This window comes from Lipotes vexillifer, unplaced genomic scaffold, assembly GCF_000442215.2.
Source record: "Lipotes vexillifer unplaced genomic scaffold, Lipotes_vexillifer_v1.1 scaffold715, whole genome shotgun sequence".
NCBI classification, from domain to species: domain Eukaryota; kingdom Metazoa; phylum Chordata; class Mammalia; order Artiodactyla; family Lipotidae; genus Lipotes; species Lipotes vexillifer.
Window position 1 is genome coordinate 307,532 of NW_006788828.1, and position 16,216 is coordinate 323,747.

At 39.1% G+C, this 16,216-nt stretch overlaps 1 protein-coding gene and 1 non-coding gene across 3 annotated transcripts in view; both read left to right on the forward strand.

The window, feature by feature from the left end:
• Positions 1-10,448, forward strand: part of SKP2 (S-phase kinase associated protein 2) — a 31,591-nt gene extending 21,143 nt beyond the window's left edge. Inside the window, exons 8-10 of one of the 2 annotated variants that reach the window (XM_007461839.1) lie at positions 3,600-3,651; positions 3,823-3,930; positions 9,753-10,301. In XM_007461839.1, the coding sequence (XP_007461901.1) occupies positions 3,600-3,651; positions 3,823-3,930; positions 9,753-9,966 (374 nt within the window). In that variant the 3' untranslated portion in view covers positions 9,967-10,301. Of the gene's footprint in view, positions 1-3,599; positions 3,652-3,822; positions 3,931-9,752 lie in introns of both variants that reach the window. The other variant, XM_007461840.1, reaches the window with a different exon arrangement.
• TRNAG-UCC (transfer RNA glycine (anticodon UCC)) lies at positions 2,781-2,852 on the forward strand. Its single transcript has one exon. It is a non-coding gene; the product is annotated as a tRNA-Gly (tRNA).
• Positions 10,449-16,216: the final 5,768 nt, after the last annotated feature.

The window sequence follows — 16,216 nt, forward strand, 5'->3', positions numbered from 1 at the left end:
CTCTCACTGCTGTGGCCTCTCCCATTGCGGAGCACAGGCTCCAGACGCTCAGGCTCAGCGGCCATGGCTCACGGGCCCAGCCGCTCCGCGGCATGTGGGATCCTCCCAGACCGGGGCACGAACCCGTGTCCCCTGCATCGACAGGCAGACTCTCAACCACTGCGCCACCAGGGAAGCCCGCCTGTTGATGTTTTCATTCTCTACCCAGATGAGCACTGAATGAGGTTTGGAGGACCTAGCTTTTGGTCTTGGATTTACTTGGACTTCTCTAGCTAGAATTGTCTCTCTTTTAAAATGACAGGTTAGATTATGTGGTTTCTAAGATCCCTTCTAACTCAAGTGAAATGAAGGAGACAGTGAAGAGGAATCTTGGCAGGGACTGCTGTTTACTAACTCTTCCCACCGAGGAAAGACCGCGGCTTCCACAAGGGCTGGAGACAGAGACTGACCAGTTTTATCCCCCAGTGTTTCGTTCTTTCCCAGGCGGTGGCAAAATAAGATTGTATCTGGTTGTGGGATTCGTGGGTGGCTGGCTGGCGAGATGATGGGTCACTTAAAATTGTGCTGTGCACTTCATTTTTTAGTGACTAATGAGGCAAATTTATTCCAATTTTTTGAGCCCCTATAATGCATAAAGCCCTGTTCAGACTTGGGAGGCGTGGCCTTGAACAGAACAGAGAAAGTCATCCTTGTGAAGCTTCCATTCTGGTGGGGAAGCCAGACAATCAACGAGGAATTAAATGTGATAAAAGGAGGTGAAAATGCAAGGAGGAAGAATTTAAAGCAGAGTGCTCAGGTGGAGTGTGGCGGGTAGGGGGCTCTTTTCAGATGGAATGGTCAAAGAGAAGGCCTCCCTGAGGAAGTGACACTTGAGCACAGACCTGAAGGAGTGAAGGAGTGAGCCGTGTAGATATGTAAGGAAAGAACATTCTAGAACTAAGGACCAACAAGTGCCTTTGGAGGAAAGTCACACATGCTACTTTGTAATCAGAAAATGAATCAATAAATGTTATTTATTTTTGGGCTTCCCTGGTGGTGCAGTGGTTGAGAGTCCGCCTGCCGATGCAGGGGACGCGGGTTCGTGCCCCGGTCCGGGAAGATCCCACATGCCGCGGAGCGGCTGGGTCCGTGAGCCATGGCCGCTGAGCCTGTGCGTCCGGAGCCTGTGCTCCGCAACGGGAGAGGCCACAATAATGAGAGGCCCATGTACCGCAAAAAAAAAAAAAAGTTATTTATTTTTTAAAATAGACAAACTTTATTAATGCGTGAGGTTTTTTCCTCTCAGTATGGGAGCCAGTGAGGGGGGAGGCAAGGAGGACCGTGGCAGGAGCTGAGATAGCTGGGGCATGCTCTCTAAGCCAGGGCAAAAGCTCTGTTTCCATTTTTTTCCTGAGTAAGATGGGAAGCCATTGGAGTGTTTTGAGCAGGAGTGAAATGATCTGACTCACCTTTGAAGTCTCCTTCTGGTGCTGTGCTGGGAAAAGGCTGCTGGAGACTAGGGTGGTAACATTTGAGGAAGTAAGAAGTGATCCAATTTCAGACACAGTTTGAAAGCCGACCTAACAGGATTTGGTAACAGATTGCATATGGGATATGAGGAAAAAGTACGACTCCCAGGGTTTTGGCTACAGCAACTGGATTGGTGAAGTTCCCACTTACTAAGATGGGGAAGACTTTAGGGAAGGAGCGGATTGAGAGGAGAAATCAAGCGTTTGGTTTTAGGCATAAATTTGAGATGCTTATCACATAGCCCAGTGGGCGTGTTGGCTGTGTTGAAAATGCAAATCTAGGATTCAGGAGAGGGGATGGGACTGAAGACGTGGCTGTGAGAAGGGAAAAAAAAAAAACCCTCAAACATTAATAAAATTTGTCTATTTTTCAAAGCAAATAACACTGATTCATTTTCTGATTACAAAGTACTGCATGTGACTTTCTTCCAAATTCTGAAAAGTTACCTCTGATCTTACCATCATTGGTGACTGTAGTTAACATTTGGATTATTTTCTTCCAGCCTTCCAACCCCCTTTCTTTCTGTGTGTGTCTGTGTGTAAATATGAGTTTGTGTGTTTTAACTAAATTGAGATTATAATGCATTTTATATATTTTGTTTTGTTTTCACTATACAACATATCCTGCGTATTTTTTCATGTCACAAAATGTTATTAAAAAGCTTTTTAATAGCTGCTATTAGCATTGTGTTCCATAGATTGGATGAAGGTTAACCTATTAAAGTAATCAGGGGAGGGGCTTTTATAGCTGTCACTACAATGACTATCTTAATGCATATCTCTAATTATTTTTCTAAAAGTGGAATTACTGAGCCAAAGAGCTAAATGTGTAATACCCTGAACACTTTTTTTTAAAAAAGATCAGTTCACTCAAAAAAAAAAAATCAGGTCTTCTGAAAGGCTACATAAAATTAAATATCCAATTTTAGTGTATGGGGGGACCTGCTTTATGATAGTTCATCAATTCTGGGCATTATAATAGGATTTGTTTTTCATTTGATGGCAGAAAAGCAATAATTTTATTTTGCATTTCTTGCTCCATTTTTATTATGTCTATATTTTGGAAAGTATCTGTTTATGTTCTTTGCCTGTTTTTTTTAATACTCTTTATATAATAAGACAATTAACTCTGTTGGAAACATTTATTCTCAGTTTTCTGATACCTCTTTAATTCTGCTTGTGTTCTGTTTTGCTTTAACATCTTTAATTCTGCTTTTGTTCTGTTTTGCTTTAACATGGTAGAGTTTTTAAAAATGTATGTAGCAGGGGACTTCCCTCGTGGTCCAGTGGTTAAGACTCTGCGCTTCCAATGCAGGGGGCCAGGTTCGATCCCTGGTCAGGGAACCAAGATCCCACACGCTGCAGCTAAGCCCGCGCGCTGCAACCACTGAGCCTGCATGCTATAGAGCCTGCACGCCGCAACTAGAGGAGCCCACGTGCCTCAATGAAGACCCAGCACAACCAAAATAAATAAAAATTAAAAAAAAATTTTTGTAGTAAATTATCAGTGTTCCCTTTATGTTTTACTTTATGTTTAGAAACTCCTTACCTATCCCAAGATGCAATGAATAATTATTCATTTTTGCATTTGGAAGTTTTTAACATGTAGAATTTATTTGGATATTTTCTTTGAGCTGGAGAAGTAAATTTTTTCCAGTTGTTGTAGCCATATTATTTTTTAATAATCCATGATCTCCCCCACTGATTTTGAGTGCTTCCTTTATGATATGTTGTTTGTTTATATATAGTGTGCTGTTTGGTTTTGCTTCTTGCTGTTGTGAATAGGACTTGTTTTTCCCTATTTCCAGCCAGCTATTGCTGGCACATAGATAAGCTAAGGAGTTTGTTTTCCAGTCATTTTACACAGTTAGTTCTCTTACTGTGTATTTCCAGTAGTTTTTCAGATGATTCTCTTGGATTTTCCAGGTAGAAAGTCTTATATGCCAAGATGATAATTTTGTTTTTTGTCTCTAATAGTGAGTGACTCTAATTGCACCATTCTGAATTTCCAGCACAGTGTGAAATGAAGTATTGACAGCAGGGATCCTTGTCTGATTCCTCATTTGATAGTGACCATCATTTTTTTTCTAGATGTCTCTACTTTAGTTGGAAGATGTCCCAGTCTTGTCCACCTAGACTTAAGGTATGTTTTTATTTAAGACAAATTTTTTTTTAAAAAATGAAAATTCATGATTGCTCACTGAATGAAGAAAGGATCTTAATATGTTGAATTGAAGGAACTAAGCGATAGACTATTCCTGTCTTCTCCATCTGGGATTGATGGCTAGATTTTGAATTTTTCCTTCTGTTACAGCGATAGTGTCATGCTGAAAAGTGACTGCTTTCCGGAATTTTTCCAGCTCAACTACCTCCAACACCTATCACTCAGTCGGTGCTATGACATAATACCTGAAACTTTACTGTAAGTAGTTTTGTTTTCTAAAGCAAGCAGAGGGCAGGGACCAAAAGAGATGTCACTTGGTGGTAAAATCCATTATTAACAGCAGATGTTTAAAACTTACTTAAACATCAAATTAGTGTACCACACACTGGTTAGGAAAGACGAGCAAAATAGAAAAACCAAGGCAAAATTTTTTGCTTAAAATGTCTAGTAAATTTGAGTGGATTGAGATAGTTTACTAAACATTTATTTAGCTGTGAGCGAGTTTAAATATTAGAATACTATACTACTACTTGTGGAGAACTTACAAAAGCGGGAGAAGATAGCCTTTACTCCCAGGAAGCTCAGATTATATGACGGGGTAGGCAGACCCAGTGTGTGTGCGTGTGTGCATGTGTGCGTGTGTGCGTGTGTGTGTGTGTGTTTCCGAAACTTTTCAAGTCTACTTGAGTTGATTCCAAAAACCTTCATCTGAGCTTAGAGGAAAAATTCTGTAATCTTCTAGTGGCATCTGTCCTGGATGGTCAAGGAATGGAAAAAATAAACAATTTAAGTAGTAAGTATTGTAAGAGTGATTGATACTCTCTTTTGAAAAGGGGGGAGATTGAGATCCAGAAGAGTAAAGTAACTTACCCAAAGCTGAATAGTGAGTTACTGGTTGAGCTGGGTCTGCATTCCAGGTCTCCTGGACACGTGCAAAGTAGTCTGTATCTAATCTGGTAGCTGTTACAGGGATTAATTTTGTACCTGCTCAGCAACTTCCACAAAATCAAGGCAGTGCCAACAAAAACAGAATCGGGTCCATCTTCCTCTTAAGAAGTGCTATACCCAAGTCATCCTGGAAATAACATCATCTCTGTAGTTTTAAGAAGTTTTCCTATATTTCAAAGGGCTGGAAAATTCTTCCCTGGTTCAAATATAAGTGTATAGCAGTTTTATTAAAAACCTCAAGAAGTCAGTATCTTGGATTTGGCCTGGTGCCCTTCTTTCGCACTCCAACCAGTATGCCCTGAATTAGGCTGCTGACCTCATTTAAACTCACTATCCATATAAGGGTAATCAAGCTTCTGGTTCCTACCAAAGAAAGGTGGTGAATTTGAACACAGAATTTATGTAGTCCTCAAATTACTGGTTTGGATCTTGTAAGTTAGTTTCAAGAATTAATGAATATAGCAGCACTGTTTACAGTAGCCAAGACACGGAAGCAGCTTAAATGTCCATCAGCAGATGAATGGATAAAGAAGATGTGAGATATATATATATATATATATATATATATATATATATATATACACACACACACATATATATATATGATATATATACATATATACACACATACACATATACATACAATGGAATATTACTCAGCCGTAAAAATGAATGAAACAGTGCCATTTGCAGCAACATGGATAGACCTAAAGATTATCATACTAAGTAAAGTAAATCAGACAGAAAAAGGAAAATATCATGTGATATCACTTATAAGTGGAATCTAAAAAAATGATACAAGTGAACTTATCTACACTCACAGACATTGAAAACAAATTTATGGTTATCAAAGGGGAAAAGGCAGCAGTGGGGAGAGATAAATTAGGAGTTTGGGATCAACAGATACACACCACTATATATAAAATAGATTAAACAACAAGGACCTATATTCAGTATCTTGGAATATAGCACAGGGAACTATATTCAATATCTTGTAATAACCTATAATGGAAAAGAATCTGAAAAAGAATATATGTATACATATATATAACTGAGTCACTTTGCTCTATACTAATACAACATTGTAAATCAACTACAATTTTTAAAAAATAATTTTTCTAAAAAAAGGAATTAATGAATAAATCAGATACTTCAGCTACATAGAGTTAACTAGTAGAATTAGGGAATCTGGTAATTACGTTTTTTAATAAATCACTGTAATTAATCTTGGGGCTCAGGGTCTGAGCGGGTATCTCATTTGGGAAAGCACTGCCTAAAAGGAAGGCTAGTATTTAGTTTCAGGGCTCTCAGATGTTGGGGTCTCAATTCATATGCATGGAACTCTTATTAAAATCTCCTGCCACTTGAATTTTCTAGCATCCGGAACTCCTAGGAGCCTGCAATGTCCACCCAAAAAGGCTGCTCTGTCAACCATTCTTTCCCGTCCTTGCCATCTAGGCTTCAGCTTCATTGCCTGTGCAGCGCCCCGGAGAGCAGTGATCATTCTTTTTTGGTTGCTTTTCTCAAGAGAATCTATCCACGTGTCTTACTTTTGTTCTTTCTCTCCAGAGAGAAAGAAGCTAAGCAGAGAATACCCAAATGCTTTCTCTTGAGCAGAGGCTAAGGGGAGGCTGTGAGCCTTCACATATTTTTATCCAGTGGGATGATAATGCTTTCATAGTAATACCTGCAGCAGTGTGAATCGATGGTTCAGAGCGTGGGCCTGAAGCCACAGACCTAGGTGTGAACCCTCACAGCATTGTTGTAACTGATTTGTCTAGATATTGTCTCGAAATAAGGGAAACAGGGGCATCAGGAGTTTAGTGGCAAGCCAGACCACCAGAATAGAGTGAGAACAGACAGAAGAAAGATGCTGTCCTTGAACTTTAAGGTAAAAGAGTATGTTTCTTAAGACATTACGTAGATAGTATACTGGTTTGCCTTGTGAATCCATTAAGATGAGTTTGCTAGTACCCTATCCTTAAAAGTTTCTCCAGATAAAATGTCTTGCCCTCCAATTTCAGTCATTCTGGTGGCTGATGTCTGTGAAATGCATAGTAAGAATTCTAGGATCCTCAACAATAATTTTCAGAAAGTCATCTGTGCTAAAGAATTTTCATTTCTTATCTCAGAAGTGGGAAAATAAAATTTGACTGTGTTTCTTCTGTAATGATAACGCTTTAAAATACTTGGGAAACTGTAGGTTTTTTGTCTGCAGGACATATACCCTCACTGTATTTATTCCCTTACTCCTTAATTGATCTGATTTCCTTATATCCAAAAGTCCTTCTAATTATTCTGTATTTCTCATTCAAGTAGGAAATCTAAGCTGGAGATAGTAAAGTGATCTGAGATTAGGAGAGACTAAATAATCACTCCTGTAGGAGAATTTGTAGTTGAGGAATTTAAGATTTATAAGGAAAATGGGATTATGTAGATGAGGTAAGCAGTGAACCTGTGAAAGGGTTTATAAATACCTTTTGTTTACTAACTAGAGACACTTTAAGACATCAGTGTCATTTTATACTTCTTAAGTTAGAAATCATGGCTCTTAAACTATTCATACCTATTTACTCTCCCTTCTTTGGCTTTTCAGTCTCTTACCTTGTAGTTTCAAAGAGATACTTGCATATGTGTTCTGCTGTGTTGTAGGTGATGCACGTACAAGAGGCTTGTTGTTCTTGTTGTTTGGTTTTTTGTTCTCCTTAAAATTTTAGAGACTTTCTGGTTTTTTGACTTGGGAATGATCATTCGTCCACCATCCCATCTTATACTGCTCACTTCTTACTCACATGTAAACACCTGAGTGTCTTCTAAGTGTCTGGTGTAATTTCCTTCCTCACCAAGCTCTTTTGAAGTGCTGTTGCAAGAACATTTCCTCTTCTATCATCTGCCATCCCTCGTCACTCCCACCTGTAGTTTCTTCTTTTAAATACTATCCACTGCAGAATGTCTTACAATTTGGCTAATCTGGAGATCGCAGAAACCGAATTCTCCTGGCTATGACAAAGTTCTCATACTCAGATTTCACATAAGAGAGATTTAAGTTTGGGACAGGATTGCTATCATCTTCAGTGATAATAAGTATAAACACCTACATATACTGACCTTTCTTTACACTCCTGTTTCTTTTTTTTTTTGAATAAGTTTATTTATTTTATTTTTGGCTGCGTTGGGTCTTCATTGCTGCACGTGGGTTTTTCTCTAGTTGCGGCGAGCGGGGGCTACTCTTCGTTGCGGTGCACGGGCTTCTCATTGCGGTGGCTTCTCTTGTTGCAGAGCACGGGCTCTAGGCACACAGACTTCAGTAGTTGTGGCTTGTGGGCTCTAGAGCACAGGCTCAGTAGTTGTGGTGCACCAACTTAGTTGCTCCGCGGCATGTGGGATCTTCCCTGACCAGGGCTCGAACCCGTATCCCCTGCCTTGGCAGGCGGAATCCCAGCCACTGTGCCGCCAGGGAAGCCCCGTGCACTCCTGTTTCTGTTCCAGAGATTAGCTTACTTTATGAACAACAACAGTTTGTTCTTGCTGACTTTCTTTTCGGTCTGTTGTGACCTCTGGATCTTACCGCCCCCTTAGGAACACCAAGCATATTTATTTTACTTGGATAGTACTTTTATTTTCTAAATTACCCTTCCTCATGTTTTCAGCTAATGTATGTAAACACCTATGGGGTTTAAAACACTTTCTTGAATGTAGAATAAATACGCTTAGAGGGGGAGTGGGAAGAGTGGGAGAGCAGGTTTAGCAATGAAGAGCCTAAGGCCAACAGAGTGTTTTGAGTTCTGTAAACATGAGGGAGGTGGGGCTTCCCTGGTGGTGCAGTGGTTGAGAGTCCGCCTGCCGATGCAGGGGACACGGGTTCGTGCCCCGGTCCAGGAAGATCCCACATGCCGCGGAGCGGCTGGGCCCGTGAGCCATGGCCGCTGAGCCTGCGCGTCCGGAGCCTGTGCTCCGCAACGGGAGAGGCCACAACAGTGAGAGGCCCGCATACCAAAAAAAAAAAAAAAAACACATGAGGGAGGTATCACAGATTTTTGAGGATGGGAAGGACATAGTCTGAGTTAGGCTTTACGAAGATGCCTTGGTCATTGGTATATACACTAAACTGAAAGGAAGAAAGATTGGAGGCAAGGTGACAATTATTATCAGGAAGGTTTATTTTTTTAAGTAATTATTGGCAATATGAAAATATAAAGGATGCTTCTAATTCTAGGTTATTGATGTGCTCATCGATCTGCAGTGGGATTTTGTTGAAACTCCAAACTAAATATTCCCTTTCCTGAGACTTTGTACTGTGTGTCCCAACCTGGAGCACATACAGATCAGAGAGATGAATTTCTAAGCACACAGACCTGGGTTAAAAAAAAAGAATCATTACCAAAGAGTATTTACTTTGGGAAAACAGGCTCCCTTTTTAGTGGAACAGAATTTCACTCTTGACAGAGTTGTGTTTCACTTAATGTGAAATACCTAGGAAGAGGACTGCGATACATGTGACAGGAAAAAAAATGGTAATATGTAGAGAAGTAAGATGTCTATTGTCTCTATCTGCACCCAACACATAACCTTAAAATATCGTCGTGAAGTCACTGTTAGGTTTCATCACATGTAATGGACTTGTTGAGTATTAACCATTATTTAGAAGTTATCGGCTCTGCTCACATCTCCTTTTGAGAGGGCGAGCCTAGTTCAAATAAAGGTCAAGTCCATATCCTTAAGTTGCATGTAGCCTTCGGTGACTCCATCTGATGCCACAGTAAAACATTTACTTTTACCACCACTAGCTTGCTGGCTTCTCCTCACAGCACAGTGACACTTTACAGTCTAAACCAAGAATGGGGAAAGGAAGAAAATATGGTTGGACTTTAAATAAACCTTGGAGTTTTCCAGTTATTAGAAATTCAACAAAATGCACTTGTGTGTTTCCTTATGCTGTGTTGCCCAAGCTATGGACTGTGCTTTGTGGTTTGATTTACCTTTACAATTTTCTCAAATCACTGATTGCAAATTATGTCTTCAGTTTGCATTTTATAAAATATAATACAAATTGTAAAAATTGGGTCATGTTACTCTAGGGGAACAGTTACCATAGATACTGCTACTCTGAAAGTCTCTCTCTTCCTTTCCAGTGAACTCGGAGAAATTCCCACACTAAAAACACTACAAGTCTTTGGAATCGTGCCAGACAGTACCCTTCAACTATTAAAGGAAGCCCTTCCTCATCTACAAATTAATTGTTCCCCTTTCACCACCATCGCCAGGCCAACCACTGGCAACAAAAAGAACCAGGAGATATGGGGCATCAGATGCCGACTGACACTGCAGAAACCCAGTTGTCTATGAAGTATCTATTGCAGGATGGTGTCTCCTCTTTTCTTTGAACAGGGAAAGTAGGCAGGAAGCCCAATTGTGGAGAGCTCAGCTATTTTTATTCTTGGTTTTCTCTTGCCTTCATTCTACAAGTATATTAGAGAACCGTTGGAGAGAAAACTATGAAGTGTTGCTTTTGAAAAATGACTAGGAAAGCTTTTATCACTGCTATATCCTTAAGAGCCTAAGCTGTATGCCTTTTGAAATTTTAGGAGAGTGAGCCTATAATTTCAAGATACCTTAAAGAGCAAAATTTGAGCCACCTCTTCCAAGTGCCCTTCTTATTAAATCTATTTAGAATCAAGCTTAAAAATCACCACCAGCAAATCATTTTCATAGCCTATATGGCAACTGAACTTTCTTCTACTTAATTTCTCAGTACTGCTTTATAAGACGTAGGTTGCAAAAAGTAATAAGCTATTTGTATTGTAAGCTGAACAGAATGAGAATCATAGATTTGCGGCAGTCTGCTGAGGATAGAAAGAAAAATACACATTTCAACTTTGCCTTTAGATTTGCAATTAGGTATATGGAAACAAATAGCCCCGGGTCACTCACCTTAAAACCCAAATAAAAAAACAACCGGCCAACCAGAGGTATAGAATTGGTTAGAATTTACAGGCTCAAGAGGCAATTTTCTATGACAGGTTAACCTGGGGGATCCTCTAATGCACATTAATGAAGTCTCCTTTATGTACTGTGTTCCCAGCATTCTAAATTAGCTGAGGAAATTTAATTGTGGACTTCTGACTTTATGATCAAATTATGTTAACATAGGTTCTTTAGCTTTTAAAGTGACTTGCTTTGTTTTAGAAAGGTGGTAGGAACCAGTCAGTCTCTAATTCTTAAAATGGTTGGAATGCTGAACTGAGGTTACCTGTTGTTTTCCTTTATCACTGAGGTTCTTGAAGTTATTTTTATATTACTCTGGAATCAAGTATTTTAAATTATCCTTTTTTTTTTTTTAAATGGCCTCCCACAATGATTGAAACAACCCATTTTATAAGGTTACTGGACCTAGAGTTCCCTAAGAAGAAGCGCATGTTCCTTTCAATCAGAAATACACAGCAGAATCACGTGTATGTTCCACGCAGTTTCAGAGCAGTTAGCACAGCTGGCACCTGCATAAAAGTTAAGGCTCAGGTGTTGAACCTTTCGATGGCATCGGTGATTTTTTTTTAATGATACATGGAAGCAAAAGGATTAAATCTTACTTTAAAAAACACAAAACACTAATTTCTTATTTAAATCGATGACCTCCCTGTATGTTCAAAATGGAACAAAAAGCCCAAACTCATCATTTCTATTAACATTGCTTTTTCTAAATCAGATTTTTCAAATGTTAGAAACAATGGTATGAAGTGCCCTTATCTGCTCAGACCTAAGGAAGAACATTTTAAAGTAGTGTTATACGGGAAATGATTAGGTTTCAATTCCATAGTAGTTAAAAAGTGCTAAATACTACTTGAAATTATTGTTTACAGATTAGTGACAAGGGGCTGGAGGTAGGATCCGGTTGGCCTCTGACTTCCGGATGCCCTCAAACATACAGTACGTCCAAACTCAAGTCCAGCCGTAAGCTACTTTGCTAACATGTCAGAGTAATCTGTATTTTTGTATGGGATTTCTACTTTTATAGACTTGTTTTAAAATAAAACACATTTTTATAAAAATGAATACTTCAGCTAAGTTGTATTCCTTTTTTCTTTCTCTTTCTTAAGTACTCTGGTTAAAATGAACATTTGGTATGGTGTGGGATTTGTCTCAGCCCTCTGAATAAGGCACTTTGAAACAAGCCCTAGGGCTTCCCTGGTGGCACAGTGGTTAAGAATCTGCCTGCCAATGCAGGGTACACAGGTTCGAGACCTGGTCCGGGAAGATCCCACATGCCACGGAGCAACTAAGCCCGTGTGCCACAACTACTGAGCCTGTTCTCTAGAGCCCGCGAGCCGCAACTACTGAGCCCACGCACCTAGAGCCCATGCTCCGCAACAAGAGAACCCACCGCGATGAGAAGCCTGCACACCGCAACGAAGAGTAGCCCCCGCTCGCCACAACTAGAGAAAGCCCGCGCACAGCAAAGAAGACCCAACACAGCCAAAAAACTAAAAACAAAAAAGTTCTGTTTTTTAAAAAAAATGAAAAAATAAGCCCTAACATGGTCCCTTTTTGCCCCATCTACTTCATGTGTTGTCAAATTAAAATGTTTATAATTCTTTGACAAGGGGCTGGATATACAGGCTTGTTAGGGTTAAAGTGCCTCTCAAAGTATTAACATGTTTATAAAACATTTGAGATTTAAGTGATAAATATGATAAGTACTATCAATAAAAGTCAGCTAGTAGCACTTTTTAAATACAGACTTGATCAGCTTATACTGTGTATTTTACTCTCATTAGGAAACTATTTGAATAGTTCACCCTATACCCAGAGATCTTCTAGGAATTAATTCCTTTTGAACTCGTCCATTCAAATGGTAGAACGGTGATTCTTCCTAATTATTACCTTCCTTTTTTAATTATAAAAAATGTCAAATGCAAAAGGTAGAGAAGATGATGAACCTCATTATCCACTTTCAAAGGTCATTAACTCATGGCCAATCTCATTTCATCCATCATCTCATCCATCTATCTCCCCCACCCGACACGTACCACACACAGGCTCACAGATTATTTTGATGCAAAACCCAGAACTCTGACTTCATAAATAGTTCAGTATCTACCTCTAAACGATATCCTCCTGAATTAATTCTGAAAAATTAAATATCAAGATGGTGTTGAAAGTTCCCTAGCTGTTGGAAGTGTTTTCTTACATGGGTTTGTTTTGATCAGGCCCCAAACATGGTTCATACATTGCATTTGGTTGACACTGACATTTCCTTAAGTCTCTTAATCTTAGAGTTCCCCTTCTTTATTATCCTTACAATTTATTTATTGAAGAAACTAGGTTGTCCAGTGTTCCACATTCTGGATTTTGCAGATGTGATCAATCCCTGGAATAATGTTTAACAGGTTAATCTGTCCCCTATTTCCATAAACTGGTAGTTAGATCTAGCAGCAAAAAGCTCCTAACCAAGAGTGATTTTGCTACCCGAGAGGCATCTGGTAACATCTGAAAACAGTTTTGGTTGTCACAAGTAGAGAGGCACTACTGGCATCTAGTAGTTGTATACCAAGGATGCTGCTAACCATCCTACAATATCTAGGACAGCTCCCCACAATAAAGAATTATCTGATCCAAAACCTCAAGTGTCAGTGTTGAGAGACCCTGATCTAGAGGCTTTGCCTATCAATGTTTTTTGTTTTAGCAAGGAGATACTTGATAGGTAGTATTAGTCTTCCTTCAAGAGGCACATAACATCTGGCTGTCATTCTTTTTATGATATTAACATCTGCCTATGGCCCTTGATTTTTCTTCTATACCCTAGCCGCAAGTTCCCAAGATATTATGTGAGGTCTGGCCAAATGCAAAATTTTTATTTCTGGGTAACGTGACTTATGTCCCTCCTATCATGGTGAACTCAATTACAATCCAACATTGACTAACGTACAATGTAGAGGACGGGGGAGGTACAGAGCATGAGGAAAGGCACTAAGTAGTCCAGGAAAACTAGAAAGAAACACCTTTCCACTGGATACCCTAACCTTGGAATAAACAAAAAGGCAACCTCCTCTCTCCCATCCCCACCTGGCCAAATGTCCCAGGAAGTCAAAAAGCTCTCTTCACCAAGAGGTTAGCTCCTTAACAATACAGGTTGAAGCCCTAAAGCCTATACTAAACTTATTTTATGGATTTGTTTTAATATTTATTTTTACTTTTTAGTGAATCTATCAAAATGCTGATATTTTGGTATTCCTTAAGCCAAATATCAAAATATCTACCATGCACATTTGAGCATTAAGATCACTATATTTTAAGGTCTTCAGATGGCAGGGGCTGTGATTGATGAGAGACAGTAAGGCAGGCTTTTTCCATAGCCATACATTTTAAAATGAATAGGCACACTGGAATGTATCATATCCCAACCATTACCATGCATTTATATTGTCTTTTAAACAAAAACTGGCCATAGTCATTTACATTGGCTTTTTAAAAAATTTTATTTTTTACACAGCAGGTTCTTATTGGTTATCTATTTTATACATATTGGTGTATATTACATTGGCTTTTAAAATGCGTTTTTACTCAAATCTATTTACTCATGTAAAGTGGATAATCCACAACCCATTTAAAAGACTAATGGAAATACTTAAAAGATTAATATTGGGCTGGCCAAAAGGTTTGTTTGGTTTTTTCCATAAGATGGCTCTAGTAGCACTTAGTTGTCTTTAACATCATTTGAAATAATTTTGTTAGATTGTATGCAAGCTGTCATATTACCGTGCATTTAAAAAAAGACATCAAAATTGGTGAATTTTTGTGTAGCCATTTTTATATTGAAGATGGAAGAATTGTTATAAAGCAGAAACTAACACCATTGTAAAGCAATTATACTCTAATAAAGATGTAAAAAAAATAAAAGTAAAAAAATAAAAATAAATAAAAGTCCCTTCAAACCACACACACACACACAAAAAGATGGAAGAAAAAAAGCAGTATTTTCAGCATATTAGGCTTTATTATTTCAAGAAAGGTAAAAACGCAACTGAAACGCAAAAAAACATTTGCACAGTGTATGGAGAAGGTGCTGTGACTGATCGAATGTGTCAAAAGTGTTTTGTGAAGTTTCATGCTGGAGATTTCTCACTGGACGATGCTCCATGGTCGAGTAGACCAAGACCAGTTGAAGGTGACAGCAATCAAATCGAGACATTAATTGAAAACAATGAATGTTATACGACGCGAGAGATAGCTGACATACTCAAAATATCCAAATCAAGTGTTGAAAATCATTTGCACCAGCTTACTTATGTTTATCGCTTTGACGTTTGGGTTCCACGTTAAGTGAAAAAAAACCTTCTAGACCCTATTTCCGCATGCAATTCTCTACAGAAATGTAATGAAAACATTGCATTTTTAAAACAAGTTGTGACAAGTGATGAAAAGTGGATACTGTACAATAATACGGAACGGAAGAGATCGTGGGGGAAACGAACCACCGGCAACCACACCAAACCCCGGTCTTCATCCAAAAGTGATGTGTAAATGGTGGGATTGGAAGGGAGTCCTCTATGATGAGCTCCTTCTGGCAAACCAAATGATTAATTCCAACAAGTACTGCTCCCAATTAGACCACTGAAAGCAGCACTCGAAAAGCATCCAGAATTAGTCAAAAGAAAATGCATAATCTTCCATCAGAATAACACAAAACTGCATGTCTCTTTGATGACCAGGCAAAAACTATAACAGCTTGGCTGAGAAGTTCTGATTCACCTGCTGTACTCACCAGACATTTAACCTGTGGATTTCCATCTATTTCAGTCTTTACAAAATTCTCTCAATGGAAAAAATTTCCATTCCTGGAAGACTGTAAAAGGCACCTGGAATAGTTCTTTGCTCAAAAAGATAAAAAGTTTTGGGAAGATGGAATTATGAAGTTGCCTGAAAATGGCAGAAGGTAGTGGAACAAAAGGATGAATACCTTGTTCAATAAAGTTCTTGGTGAAAATGAAAAATGTGTCTTTTATTTTTACTTGAAAACCGAAGGCACTTTTTGGCCAACCTAATAGAATGATTTTGTGAAGAATCATTTCATCAAGAAATAATATTTTGGACTTCCCTGGTGGCACAGTGGTTAAGAATCCACCTGCCAACGCAGGGGACTCAGGTTCGAGCCCTTGTCCAGGAAGATCCCCCATGCCGTAGAGCAACTAAGCCCGTGTGTCACAACTACTGAGCCTAAGCTCTAGAGCCCGCAAGCCACAACTACTGAGCCCGTGTGCCACAACTACTGAGCCCACATGCCACAACTACTGAAGCCCACACGCCTAGAGCCCATGCTCTGCAACAAGAGAAGCCACCGCAATGAGAAGCCCGTGCACTGCAACTAAGACCCAATACAGCCAAAAATAAAATAAATTTTTTTTAAAAGACATTAAAAAAAATATGTTTTGAAGAAAAGATCTGAGGCAGGAGGAAATAGCTATGTAACAAAGCTTAACTACCAAAGGTATTTTAAGTAGATTATTTTCTTGTGAAAGCCAAGAAGAACCAGTCTAGTAAGGTGAAAACCTGACAAATCATTCAAGCTCTCTTCAATCGTTTAAAGAAAATAAGTGTAGGG